The sequence below is a fragment of the Oenanthe melanoleuca genome, chromosome Z (genome assembly GCF_029582105.1).
Source record: "Oenanthe melanoleuca isolate GR-GAL-2019-014 chromosome Z, OMel1.0, whole genome shotgun sequence".
Lineage (NCBI taxonomy): Eukaryota > Metazoa > Chordata > Aves > Passeriformes > Muscicapidae > Oenanthe > Oenanthe melanoleuca.
In genome coordinates, this window is record NC_079362.1 from 51671746 (window position 1) to 51686642 (window position 14897).

The window sequence follows — 14897 nt, forward strand, 5'->3', positions numbered from 1 at the left end:
AGGACTGACTATCCATCATCACCTTCTTTCAAGGACCTTACCATACTTGTCTGGAATGAGACTTGGCTGTGAAGCCACTTCACAGAATCACAGAATATTCTGAGTTGGAAGGATCATCGAGTCCAACTCTTAGCCCCATAAAGGACATCCCCAAGAACCTCATCGTGCCCCCCAGAGCTTTGTCCGAAGGTTTATGGAACTCCGTCAGGCCTGGTGCTCTAACGACTTCTCTGGGCTCTTCCAGCGCTCAGCCCCGCTCCGGGTGAAGAGCCTTCCCTTCGCAGGAGTCTCGTCTCCTCCGTGCCGGCGGCGCTGAGCGCGGCCGCTGCCCGCCACCGGAGGAGCTCGGCCCGCGGCTCCCGCCGTTCCCGCCAGAGGGCGCCCGCCGCCCCCGCTGCCGCGCCTGCGCAGCAGCGCCGTGAGCCGGGCGCAGGCGCGGGGCCGGGGCGGGGCGGGAGCGGCGGCGGCGGCTGCTCCGTCACGGGAAGGGCGGAACGCGGCGGCGGCGCCCGTTTCCTCCGTCGCGTCTCGGCGGCTGCGGCGGCCGCGGCCGGGCTCGCCGGTGGCCGGAGCGGCGGAGGAAGGATGGCGTTCTTCGTGGAGAGCTTCTGGGTAGGCAGCGCCGCGGGCCGGTGACGCCGCGCCGCGGGCGGAACGGACAGGGCGCGGCGCGGGGCAGCCGCGGTCCCCGCTGCGAGAGCAGCCTGGGCTCTTACGCCACCGCCGGGACTGGGCCGGGGCCTTGTGGCGGCGGGTTCGTGCCCGCCGCGGCGGGGCTGGGCCGCGGTGAGCGGGGAACCTGCAGCCCGCGGCAGGGCAAGGGGAGCCGCCGGCCCTGCCCGCGCCGCCGTGCTCGGGCTCCGCTGCGGACAGACGGCGGGAAGAGGGATGGGGTGGGATGGAATTGGGTGGGATGGGACGGTGGTTGCCGTGAGGCGCTGGGCCGAGGGATGCGCGGACGCCACTGTGTGCACAGGGGACGGCGCTCGCAGTGGGCGCGGTGGCTGGGGGTGACTTAGGCTGCAGCGGGTCTTGGTGCTGTACGGGAGAACAGCACGGGTTGTGGCAGCTTCACATTTGTTTCGCTCAAAGGCAGAGCCGCCCCTCGGCGCTCCGCGCTTTTGTACCGGTACCTCGTCTCCGTGTGCCCCTGAGGAGCTGCACCCGAGCGGCAGCCGGCTTAGGGAAACAACATGCTTGCTTTGGACGTGCCATCGTATAAGTCATCTCTGCTCAGATATCTGTGTGTCTAAGTTGGGAGATATGTATATATGAATAAAAAGTTACATTACGGATTTGGCTTGAGTTTCGTGTGAAATGCAACTAGTTGTCATTGTGACGTTTGCTAGTTTGAAACGTTAAAAATAAGTGTTCTCCCGGTAACCGGACTGTTTACAAAGTTACTACTTTTGTAATTTTCTTAGGCGCCTCTCTACCAAGAAGTAGGAAACAAAAATTGTTGTTGCTTGAGGCTGAAGTGAAAAAGAGACAAAATATCTTTTAGAGGCCAGCTTTTTCAGTTGTGAGCAGCACTCGTGCTTAAAGTTTAGGGAAATCCAATTTCACAATTACACTGTTCTTGAATGTAAGGCATAGCTCAAGTTTATGTTTTGTTTGCAGTCTTGTGTTTAGTTTTGACTCCTTTGCTTTCAACATACTATTAAAATTTAATGACCTAATTTAATGATCTAGTAATACTATATTTGCTCTCTTGCCATACAAATCTCCTAAATTTGAAGCCTCAGTGTGATCTCTCAGGGAGATCAGTAGTAACCTAACATGGAAGAATTTTATCTTAAAAAAATAAAAATAAGATTAAAATTAATATAAAAGGATGTATTTTCATTGGAAAACTTCTGTCTTCTCCTAAGATTAAAGCAAAACAGAAGTTCTTTATTCAGCTATCACAACTGATATACTTTTCTATTACGCTTTGTTATGTACTGCGGTGTGTTCATTTAACTGTCTGATCAGTTGTGGTTTGTTTTGTTAGTAAGTCAGTTATATTGGTGAAGGCAGTGGGCCATTCCTGTACATTCTGTTTCCATGTCTGTGTCTTCACAAATGCTTCCAGCAAATATGAGGTAGTAGATATCCACCTCAAATTCCTGTTATCTTTTTCTGCTTTATAGAGTCTCTGCCTATAATTTTGTTAGCAAAACCCCTAGTGTGGCTTATCAGTGAGTGTCAAGATATGGATGATTCCTTCTGTTAATACAGAGGGATGTCCAGAAATGACACAAGGTAGAATTTTGTTCTTGTGTTTGTCTTCCGGTGATGACAAAGACATTAGACAGGATCTTAACTTGCAAAATTTGACCAAGAAACTTTTGTAATACCATAAGCAGGGTTTTATTTTGTATAGAAGTAAATTAAAAAGGTACAGCAAATGCTCCTTCTTTACTACTGTGGGTAAATATTTTTCAAGATTAACTGTAATGATGGATTTGTAAAATCTGAAAGTATTGAGTTTCTGTATATCCTCAAAACAAAGCATAAATTATAGGCTGGTGCATTTTGAATCATTAGTCATCTTCATTTGCACTAACATTTCAGAATAGGTTATTATTCAGAATTGCTGCTGCTTTGGAAGACTTGGGAAACAATCCATGTAGGCTCTGAATTGCAGTGAGAAGGTTAAGATGGGAATTAGAAGATATATGAAAATGCACTGAATTCGTGACTGAAAGTAATAAAGAGTAATTTGTAAGGAGAAAGAAAGGTCAGCCTATGTAGAACTTCTGTAGAAGATGAACATATGTAGAACTTAGAAGGACTGTCTTGTATTTATTCCTCGTCCTTCTGCCCCAGACAAAATATTTTTGGAAATATGGAATAGGATAGTTATGCTTTTTAAAGCACTGATTTGAAAATGTATCCAAAACATAATTAGTATTTAATTATTTGACATAGATGCTGTAATAAACTTGTGGCTGAAACTGGCATTGGAAATGGAAGTCTGGATCTTAAGCTGTATGATATTCTCCTTTGATTTAATAATTTGATGTAAGTAATAGTAAAAGGGATTAAAGGACTTGAATGGTTTCTCCAGAAAAGAAGAGTGACATGTGTATGTGTGTATCAATTTCTTACACACTGTTTAAACTTCTGTCTTCCTAAATGTGCTCATGTAAACAAAACAAATCTTATCTTCTTTGTTTTAAGTCTTGAAAATTATCCTGAGGCTTTCCTCTTCCACTACTTTAGAAAGTGTTTAAATAATTGCACGTTTTGGTTTTATTGTTGTTAGAGAATGTAAGAAAATTGGATGAGCTTGCTGTCTCTCCACTGTTCTGTAAGAGATCAATGAGAGATAAATAAGGCTGTTTTCAGGATGTGTAAAGATGAAGTGCAGAGATCTCTACTGTCACTTTAAAAATTTATTATCACTTGAAAAATGTACTGGTCTGCTAATGCAACATGGCATTCTAGAGCAATTTTCCAAGCCAGAAGAATATTTTTGGGTATCAAAATTTGTGAACTAGTAGTACAGGCTACAGGTGGCTTTGATTCTTGTGACTGAGTTTTAGGCATTCAAGTCACATGTCCAAACATTCCCAGCTCCTAATTAGAATTGTCATAAGACACTGTATGCTTGCTGCTGTGTATGTGCTAAATCAAAACAATGTCTTTAAAGGTAATACTATCATAAACTATTTCTGTTAAATATAGCTACATTTTGTCACTTCAAGTTCACTGTTACTGAAAGTACCAGTATAGAAAGTATTCTTTATCACTGACTTACTGTTTTGTTAACGGAAAACATTGCTTAAACTTTGACATAGTATTTAAATTGACCAGTGCAGGTGATTCTTAAGATGTAGTTTAAAAGAATAACTGTTGACAAATCAAGAAAAAAAAGCACCTTCCAAACCAGTCAGTGATTGTTTATAAATTGTTTAAAATTAATTTGATTATACTATTTGGAGCTGGTTTCTGTGTAACTCTGTGCTTGGTAATTCTGGAAGTTCTAGCATATAAAAACATACGTATAAATTTGTTTTGAAAACTTTAATTTTTTTTTTTTTTAAACTTGATTCCTTTACTTATAGCTTTTGAGAATGGCTGTGTTTAAGATTCCTTTTTTTTCCAGATACTTTTGTGGGGCATAAATGTTGGCAGTATCCTGGTTTAATAATTGTAGCTTTGTGAAGAAGCGTGTTCTGTTAAGGGTAAGATGTGTTGTCGTACAAACTTGTGAGTATATGAGTGACGTGGAGACTTGCCATGCTGACATCTGCAGTTATATTCATATTTTTATGCAGCACTGCTCTTCTGCTAGGCATACAGCTGGATGCTCTGTTACAGGAGAGCTCTTGTGCAATATTTGCTTAGTACCCTCTCTCTATGTGTGCATCTAGCATCAGTTGGCAGCCTTTCATCTGTTAGTTTAAAAATTATTTTTAGTTACCTATATATGGTGGGAAATATCTGTCCTTCATCATATGCATAGAGCTTCTCTGGAGCTGATCTTTATTTGATATGCTGGAATGGAAAGGTGGAAATTGAAGTTGACAGGTTGTTTTTGTGTCCAATTTTCTCAAACTTTCCGAACTGAAGAAGGTGCACTACCTGTGTAAACATCAGGTGACTGCTTATCTTTCACATTTCAATGCTCTCAATTTTCTACAGCTGTTTCAGACACTCAGGAATTGAAACTAATGGATAGATAATTCTCAAAAATGCAACACCATAATATTAATCACACGAATTTTTTTATGTATTCAGGACCCAATAAATTAAATTATTTTAAAATTATTTATTATTAGGTAGAAATGTTATTTGAAACTGCAACAAAGATTAACAGTTTATAGAATATGACAGCAGTGTTTGCCAGAACATCTAAAATGAGGTTATGTGTTTCTGAATTTAGTATCTGACAAGTCAGAATTACCATAATATAACCATTTATTTGTACTGGGTAAATAAAAAGGAGTGTAACAGAGTATAGCCTTTTTACACTAATAAATGTTAATGATGGAACAGTTTTAATCCAAAGAAGACAGAGCTTGCACTCAAACAATTTGATTGGAAGTATAGAAAATAAATGCTGTTACAGATTGCCTAGAAATTTCTGGCTATTTTATTAAATGCAGATTTTAAATACAGAATTCTTTTAATTGCAACAAACAAACATTCTTAAAAACTTGAAGTATTTTAAGTAGTTCAGTACCACAGAGTTCCTGTAATCTGTTTCCTGTTATGCACAAGTCATGGAAATGCTGATTTCTGACTACAAATTTGCTGACAGGGCTACTTTCATTTCCATGAGGAAATCTTTGCAACTAGTTCTTGATGAAGGGAAATGGAAGACTGGTTGCTCTTGCTTTCCATGACTTGATTTGTTTTGTGTACAAAGTTGGTGAGTAATGTTTCATTGTGGGCTTATTTAAGTGTTTATTTGTATTTGAAGTCTTGCTTTCTCTAATGGCTTGCTGTCAGGTGATATCTATGCTCTAGATACAAAAGATATTTTTTACAGCCGTATAGAATAGGAAATCTTAGCACAAGCACCATCTTCTGAAGAGAGTTTTGTTAGCTCTGGATAAGAAGGAGAAAGCTGCTAATGGACTTCAGAGGAATTAAATGGTGCCTGTATGGAGAGAGGGTCACTTACGTTTTGCATTCTCATACACAGTTTTTCATTTGTTTTCTACTGAATAATGACAGGATCACCCTCAACAGATGGTGGTTTAGCAACAAAATGACATTCAGAATGGTCTTTCAAACTGATCTGGAAGTCTGTTACCTAGAGCCTGATGTTATACATGACAACAGAAGATTGTCTTTCTCCACTATGCAACTTGTAGAAGAAGAATCTGCATCTAGCTTCACTATCTGTTATACCAGTGGATGGTAATTGTGAATGAGAGTGGAGGTTTAATCAGTTCTCTCTACTATATGCTACATTAATTTATTTTTAAGTAGGCCAGTATTGGTCTTCCAGTGATCACAGATAACGCTGCTGCCACTAGGAAGGAGCAAGTAAAAACACCCAGTGAAGAAAAAGTTTCTAAGACACACAATTTCCATGTACAGAATTCTATACATTATGTGTGGAAAGGAGAAATGTTGAGAAAAAACAACCAAAACACAGTGTTGATGACATATGTGCACGTAAGAGGATAAATTGAAGAACTTTTCCACCTAGCTGCCACATACATCTGTCTCGTTATGCTAAATACAGAGCCTTAACTCATTGCTGCTCTTCCTGAATGTATCTACTGAATGGAGAAGTTGTGGAAGAGCTGTATAGCTTTTTCTAAAGCAGAAAAACATCTCTCTCTCTGCACCACACTTAATTTGGTTTAGGTGCACACATGTCTCCAAATGTGAGCAGAATCATCATCAGGTTAGTTGTCAGAACTGTTGGTCATGTGAAGAGTTTTGAAGTCTTGATGTTTGTGCTTTTAGATAGACCCTGATATAGGTAATATAGGTTGTACTTCACATTATATTTACAAGTGAAGACATGTCTTTCAGTTAAGCCAGACTTAAACCACATAGGCCCTCAGATCTGTGGGCCTGCTTTTGACTTACTGCTTTGTTTAAACTTTAATGTATTTTGCACGTAGACTCTTAACCTCTGGTAACTATTGATAGTGTATAAGAGATGAGGCTTTCAGGGGACTCAGTAAAGGAAAGTATCAGTTCTGTTTCTTTGTCATGCTTTCTACTATTCATTGTGAAGTCAGGAAAAAGAATAGGACTGATTAGGAAACCTAACTTAAGTGGAGAAATTATTTCCTTTGCAGTAACCTTCAGTTACAGTTAGAGAACAAGATAATGATGGCAGTTGGTTGTTCAGGCTCATTCCATTCTCTAAAGATTTGCACGGTTACATTTCTGATGTTTTATCAGGAGGGCTGCAGCCAGTGGCTGGGTTATGGCTGTGCTACGCTTCCTGCACTTCTAAATAGGCAGGAAATTTATGGAACTCAAGTGTAGAAAAGGCACCTTTAAAAGCTTCCATTATGAAAAGTTTAGAAGCAGCCTTATGTTCAGCACATTTTTGATAAAATGTTGTTTTAGCTTAAAGCAAAGAACATTTCACAAAGAAGAATATTATTCATTTTTTGACTTATTTGTCAGTATTTATCTATAAATTTGAGTACAGTAACAACTTCGGAGACGTTAAATAAGAATTATATTCCATATTCTAATTGGAAATACTGGTGAAGTCTTAATTATAATGCAGTGGCATTCCGGGTTTATATTTAGTAACTACAAAAAGTTAATAAGTTAGTGCACCAGTATTCAAAGTTACTGTGGTCTTTAAACTACAAAGCAAAATGTTTAGATAGGGGTGCAAGGGGAAAATAATTATTTAGCCTGGTAGTTGAATAGGACAACATTTAAATAAAGTTGCATTTTCTAATTGGTTTTGTTATCTTGTTTTTACTTTTCAAGTTTGTAAAAGCCTTGCTCTGAGGAGAGTCCTTTTAGAGTTTGCTGTATTTTCATATGTTCTGTTTAGTTTTGCTTGTACTTTTTACAGACTGTAATTGCACTTATACCACACTAATCTGAATTTGCACTTTTTCAGGTGCACTTTTACAGCTTACCTGCAACCATGGAAACTAGGATTTTATAGGGTTTTTTTTTTCATTGGTTTGTTTTTCCCAATGCTTGGAAGAAGTAAAGCAAATAATCCTGGCTAGTAATCTGTATAAAATTGCCTTCAGTTTTCTATTATTTGTAAATTTGTGTATCTGTGTGGTGTCCTTTAAGGCAACTTGAAACTTAGTGGAAGTGGACTTAATGCTGTGGCTGCTGTGAAGTTTTTCCATCCACCCATGACTTCTCCTCCTTATATAAGACAGCAGATCCCTGCATGCCTTCTCCTCCTAGCCCCCCCTTCTGCTGAGCAATGCAGCTTGTTTGTGTCCTTGCAGTGATCTGGATCAGCGATTCTTGCTTTTATTTGCCAGCTTTATTTTTCAGCTGTATAATTTCCCTGATAAGGTTTGTTTTATGGCTGCACAAACAAATTTTTACAGAACTGAGCAGGCAGAAATGTTTGGAAGGGTATAAGCAAATTCTCAGGCTTTTCTCACTGGCAGTATAGAGCTGCCTTTGTTAAGAGTCCAGGATTTTAAGAAGGATGTGAAACTGTTTGAATGCATGCAGAGGAGGATAACAAGTCTGGTGAGAGTGCTGGAAGACATGTCCTGTGAGGAGCCACTAAGGGCTTTGGGCTTGTCTAGTTTGGACAAAACAAGACTGAGAGGTGACCTCACTGCTCTCTACAGCTTCCTGAGCAGGGAAAGTGAGGAGCACAATGCCCATCTCCTCTCCCTGGGACCTAAAGATAGGACATGTAGGAATGATTGAAAACTGTGTCAGGGAAGGTTCAAATTGGACACTAGGAAGCATCTCTTTACTCTGGGAGTGTGGTCAAACACTGGAATGGGCTTCCTAGAGATAGTGAGTCAGTATTTAAGGGACATTTTTGACAATGCCATTAACACCATGATTTAACTTTTGGTCATCCTGAAAGTATGGAAAATTGGGCTAAATGACTGCTGGAGATCCCTTCCAGTTGAAATAGTCTATTCCATTCTATGCTATCCCATCCTATTCTTCTTTCCCTTCCACTCTCAACACGCATTCAGTTTTCCTGAGGGCACACTTTGCACCTTATATAGAAGCAGCAATATGGATCTGAAGCTTCTGTGAGGGAGAAGGGGAATGGACAGTCTGACAGGAAAACTTTAATAGTACCAGTGCTATTATGCCATGCCTTGTCTTCCTTTCCATTTCTGTTGTTGCTTTTTGCTGTCAGGAGGAAATTCCTCATAATTATGAGGAATTATAATAATGACCTCCTCAGAGGTCATAAGCTGGTTGAGTTTATTAATCAGTGCTTAGAGCAGTGTCTCATTTTTAATAGTGAGGTGCACCTTACTCACTGGAAAACCTCTTAAAACTAAATGTGAGAATAGTCAAAGAGAAGCTACTAGTGAGAAGGAAAAGATTTGTGATTATTTTGTTAACTAGTTTTACAAAAAGCAAGGGAAGAGAAATGAAGTGTGAAGGATTGGGGAAGCAGGATATCAAGTAATCCTAACTGAATTTAGTTCATGTAAAATAATGAGAGATATGAGAAGATAGAGTACAGTATTTAGTATGTGTTTAATATGATGGGAAGTGAAAGAATACAAGACACATAGAAATCTACAACAAAAGTATCTTTGACTATAGCCTAGAAATATGTAAGAGAAAGGTAGTGGTAGCAGCTGAGGTGATTTTAGTTTATGTTGGATTCATGGGAACTAACAACAGTTGCTAAAAAGCAGAAGCATTAAAATAATTAACTTCCTGATGAAGTGATTAAAATGAAAAGCGGTTATTGAAATGCATAGGCTCAGCATGTTGTGTTTCATAGCTCTATCTTCTGTTTATCTTTAGGGAGAAAGGAACAATGGCTTTGATGTCCTCTATCATAATATGAAACATGGACATTTGTCAACAAAGGACTTAGCAGATTTTATTAGAGAAAGGTAAGTATTCGTCCTGTATTTTTAACATAGATCTGTGGATTTTATTGTTTTTCATTGCATTTAACAGTAACATGCAAAATATGTAAACAAAATTCAATTATCAAACCTCAATTATCATTTTAATATACCTCTCATATTCTGCAGGAATATCTATACTTATTCCTTCACTTAGAACTGATTAGGAGCTCTTAAGCACCAGTTAGTAATAATTTTTCAGGTTTCATTTAAAAGATGAGAGTAAAAATCTAGAAGTGTCATATTAGGTGTCCAGCTGTTTATTTAAATTTATCCAAATTTTTTATTTTGGTTAGAAGAAAAGTGATAATTTAAAGTCACAAAAATTATCAGTCTTACAAAATTTTTACTATAGATTTGGTATTAGGCTATTAGCAGCTGCTAGTATAAACTTTAAAAAAAATTTACTTTCAGAAAGGTTTGTTAAAGAGAGTGATACATAGGGGCAAGAAAATAATATGCAGAAAATAGCACAGGTCCTTCTATATTGGATGGAAGGAAGAAGACTGAAATCTGAAAATATGACAACTTCCAAAGCAGGTGACCTAATGCTGCATTTAGTTCTTTGTGAAAGAAGACTGCTGCTGCTCCATTGAACACATGGATTTCCCTTCTGAACAAAATTGCCTCTATGCCTGCTTAGGAATTTTGTCTTTCCTCATTTAGTAAAACTAGGTAACACATGGAAAATAGTTGCAAGGTACTGACTGAGGGCCCGTTTCAGTGTTGGCTACTTGCAGTAGAAGCTGTAGAAAAAAACTGAAATTCTCTTTCAAAATTTAAGTTTTAGCCTCAAATAGATCTCATTTTAAACACTACTTTCAAATTTCCACTAAATATAACCACCACAAATCTGGCAGGTATTCTATGGCACTAATGTTAGGGTCATTTCAAAGTGAATTGGAGAAAATTACGAAAAAGCTTTTCACTAAGTAGAAATGGGTGAGTTCCAGAGTCCAAATGTGATGTCTCCTTTTGGAAAGACTGTATAACACGAGGAATCTTCTGTTTTGCAAGTTCCCGGTTTCAGGGAATGCATTATGTAGTCACAGAGGGTTCTAGTGAAATCCTGAATTGGATCAAAATCCTGAGTTGGATTAAGCAGATCAGAACACTGTTCACATTTAGCATAAATGATTAATGCTTCACAAACTTGTGCTTTTAATATGTGCCTTTCGTTATCTGTGTGAGTTCCTGAACTTTTCCTTTGAAAGCTTCTTTAGTTTTTGGAATCATCTAGTTTTTATACCATCACATCATGAACCTATGCTGTACCTTACTTGGATACATTTAAATTTATTGGTTTTACATCCTTTGTGTTTAGATTTACCTCCATATTTAGATGAGAAACCATCTTGCTCTCTTATAGATGTTATATTCTTTGGGCATGCTCCATTTTATTCATATTGGTCCTAAGGTGAAAGGTCTTAAGTAAATGGGTAAAAAAAAAACTTTCTGCTGTATCTGAATTTGGTTTCTGTGCTTTATGATACTGACATAAGTAAAACTTGACAGTTCTTTCTACACAAAATCCCTACTAAAAGAACATGGCATTCTGCTTTTTTTCCTATCTATAAGCTTCTGCAAATTTAATTTTTAATTTAAAATAATTTTAAATTAAATAATTATATTTAAATAACTTTTAAATTCTGTCTTTGCGGTCAATAAATAAATAAAATCTTTGGAGCTTTTTATGCATGTTAAAATGTTTCAGCTCAAGTTTCTGCCAATTATTTCTGGTGTTTTAAATAACATTTAAAGATTAACGTCTGTGGAGGAATACATGAGGATCCCCATGGATACTTTATCCTCAGTGAGAGTTCAAGAAATATTTTTTCCTGTGCATGGATCAGGATGTGCAAAAGAGAAATATGCAGCCATCTTACAGCGTTTTTTGTAAGATCTATGAAAGAATTCCAGTTCTCACTAACTCTCTAAGATAGACTCTGAGTATAATTTGCAATAATTATTTCAAAAATAAATATTGCAATTTACTTTATGGAGCTGCAGTATTGTTCCTTAAGGGTAAATTGCCCATGTCAATGATGCAGACCAGCTGCACTCAATTCAGTCCTTTCCAGCGACTTCCATAAGGATATTAAACCTTCCTTGTGTATTCCTCAGCCTTGTCTTTCTGCTGCCTCTCGATAAGCCAGCCTGCAATTAACAAAAAAAGCGGTTGAGTAACAAATTGATACTTCTTTTCAAGTAAGGGATGAATGATCAGTCGCAGCCTAAGCTAATAGTAGTTTGTGGCATATAGTTTAGATTCAAAGAAATAGAGAGATTAAAATTTTAGGTGTCCTTACTTTAATAAAAATATTTGAGAGTCCATATGCATGCGGTGAAGCCCTTTGCTGCTTTTATGAAGTTATTGTGGGATGTCATTCAGCTTCCTGGGAAATAAAAATGGTTCAGTAGAACATAATTTTTCACATGGGCCAATTTCTTGGTCTCAAAAAGAATTTGCATTGGGCAGTATTTTGCAGTATTTTACAATGTTTCAGTTGTCTTGTCCATGATCTATTTTGTACATTTGTTAATTGCAAAGAAGTTAAGAGATGTTGCACACAGTTATCTGTTTTCCTTCTCTTGCTGCAGATTATAGTTGGAATATTGTTAAATGGATGAGCAACATGTATTAGGAGCCATCTAGATCTACTGTTTTTATGCCTTCACTTTTGTGTACCTGATTTTCTGAACTCTTCCCTATGAAAACTAAAGTTACATATGTTTGAATTTTGAGTCTGTTCTTCCATTCCTGTTTACACATTGGCCTTTTTTTTTTTTTTTTTTTTTTTTTTTTTTTTTTTTTTTTCTTTCCAAAAATGGATATATAAGAGAGTAAAAACTGAAAACTATTGAATAGGTAGGGGCAAATCTGAGTTGGTGATAATGTTTTAACAAGTTGGAGTACCTACCCTTTCTAGGTAGAGCAGTCAGCTGGGCTTGCTGGAGTCTCCAGACTAGCCAGAAAATATACTTTTTATGAAGTGGTTTTGCATGGAAAGGAGAGATGTGTCAGTGCGTTTGGATGTACAGACTGCTTTGGGCACAAAGGACACGTTTCTGTGTGAAGCCCATCTCTGTTACTTGTGCTGTTTAGAATAGTGTTTTAGTTGTGTGTAGCCTAATTGGGAAGAGTGTTGTTTCCTTTTCTTCAGCTTCAGAAATTGTAATGAAAAAATGTGTAAGATATGGAATAGCTTTCTAAATTATTATCTTAGGCATTTCTTTTTAAAATATATTTCAAAATTTTGGTAAGAACATTCTGAGATTGTGAAGTTTTTTTTCTCTGAGAAAAACAAGTGTTTGAAATGTATTAATTTGTAATAATACTGCTATGCTGTATCTGCTGTTCCTGCTTGATATCCTAGAAGGAGTAGAAGTTTTCCTGCTTGTCTGTATTCTGTGAGTCAATACCAATACAATTTTCACTCTTTGAATTTTCTTCTTGAGTATTTGTTATTGGTCATGTACTACAATAACTGAGAGCCAGTTGGATCTGTGGTTCAGAAGTTTGTCATCTGAAGGAGTCAGTTTTTTGGCAGGCAGTCTGCTTAATGTTGGTAAATCTTGAATGGGACAGGTTATCTATCTGCTGAATTATTAGGAACCAGTTGTTAAAATCATCAGATCACAGAATGTTTTGGGTTAGAAGAGATCTTAAAGTTCGTTGAGTTCCAATTTCCCCTGCTGTGGTCAGGGAATCTTTCACTAGACCAGATTGCTCAATGCCCCATCCAGCCTGTCCTTGAATAAAGGTTATGCTTCATTGATAAAGCATGTAGAAATTTTTGTATTTTAAACAAGTCAAAATAAGAAGGTTGAGCTACCTGCATAGTTATTTTCTTCTTTATATGTGGGGAAGATTTTGTAAGTGAACGGTCATGTGTTTATGTGCATTTAAAATCGAAACTTTTTATATCTAAGAAATCACTCTGCTTTTCTAGAAAGAAATAAGTACAGGAATGTGGAGTTTTTTTTCCCTCTGGGAGTCTTTATAATGTTTTTCTGTACCAATTACCTGTAAGCATCATAGAAAGAATCTTCTAGATCAGATGACCTGAGCAATGCATATGTTTCTATAACTTTTAAATGTTTAGCAGATCCCGGGCAAAAACATATGTTCAAATGGGTGAAAATTAATTTACTAAGAAAATCATAGTCTGTTTGTTACTTGTACAACAGAGTGCTCTGCAAAGTCATTTATTGAGACGAGTATACTAACTGGTCATCTTTCAGTTCTTAGTGTTTTTAACTGATGCAGATGGTGAGTTGCAAAGCTCCAGCTTTGTGCAGATTGCTCAGGCAAGTATGCTGTAAATTGGTTCAGAGAAAAGGGATGTGGATTTTGGTCAAAATTCTTGTGTATAAAGAGGAAAAATAAGGGACTAAATTATAAAATCTGAAAAACTTTCATAGAAGATATGGATGGTTGGTAAAAATATATTGTTCATCATGGTAATTTAAAAAAAAAAATCATTGTCTGTGCTTGGTGCATGTGTGCTTGCCATTGAGCAGTGAGCAAGATTTCCAAGTTTTGGAAAGTTTAACTTTTTCTTATCATCTAAGATATGATCATACGTGGTAGGAGGATAAAGTTAATTGAGTTTCTTTTATGGTGAATACCTGCAGTAGGTGATTTCCAAAATGAAATTTATCTGTTGCATGGTGGAGTTTAATCTCCTTCTCCAGAGAGATTTCCAACTAACTAACTGGGTGGTTATTTTGGAAGTTCAGTAGGTTTTAACACATGCTTTTCTGTTTCAGGTGAATATCCCTACTTTTCTTTTCATATTTTCACAAGACTATTCTTTTTTCCTGTAAACTGTTGCTGTACAGGGGTTCTAAAAACTTCTGTCTCAGGTTATAGTTATGGCATAACTTGAGAGAGGGATGAATTCTTCATCTGCTGTTTTTTCTTCTCTCGTCTCCTGTGTAAAGATAAAGCAGGGAAGAAATTGCTCCAAACTTTTCAAGAAAAGAAAATTACCATATTTACTCAAATCTAGGATGCTTCTAAATCTAAGTTGTCACTACATAATGAATATTGGTTTAGGGTGAAAATTTAAAATACTGTGTATCTTTAATAATAGGAGGGTGAGGAAGATTGATAGGGAATGACCTGCAGGGAGTCATTGCTGTGATAAGTGATTCTATAGCAATTGCCTCTCTGGAGGCTCTAAGGAGGAAATCTGTGCCAACCCGTGGGTTTTGCATCTCTAAAAGATAAGTGAAATTGTGTGTTTGAGTGAAGGAAAATATAAGAATACTTTCTGTATATTCTAAACTCAAATATCACTATGTGAAGAACTTAAAGGAAAAAACGCCCTACCCCCAACAAGAAGACTAAACAAGATCTCATTTTGTTTAATG

General features: G+C 37.6%; 1 protein-coding gene across 3 annotated transcripts in view; it reads left to right on the plus strand.

Annotated features, from left to right (window-relative positions):
- The first annotated feature begins 450 nt into the window (after positions 1–450).
- FCHO2 (FCH and mu domain containing endocytic adaptor 2) overlaps positions 451–14897 on the plus strand; it is an 82019-nt gene continuing 67572 nt past the window's right edge. For 2 of the 3 annotated variants that reach the window (XM_056514475.1, XM_056514477.1), the window contains exons 1-2: positions 497–612; positions 9412–9503. In XM_056514475.1, the coding sequence (XP_056370450.1) occupies positions 586–612; positions 9412–9503 (119 nt within the window). In that variant the 5' untranslated portion in view covers positions 497–585. Of the gene's footprint in view, positions 613–9411; positions 9504–14897 lie in introns of all 3 variants that reach the window. The other variant, XM_056514474.1, reaches the window with a different exon arrangement.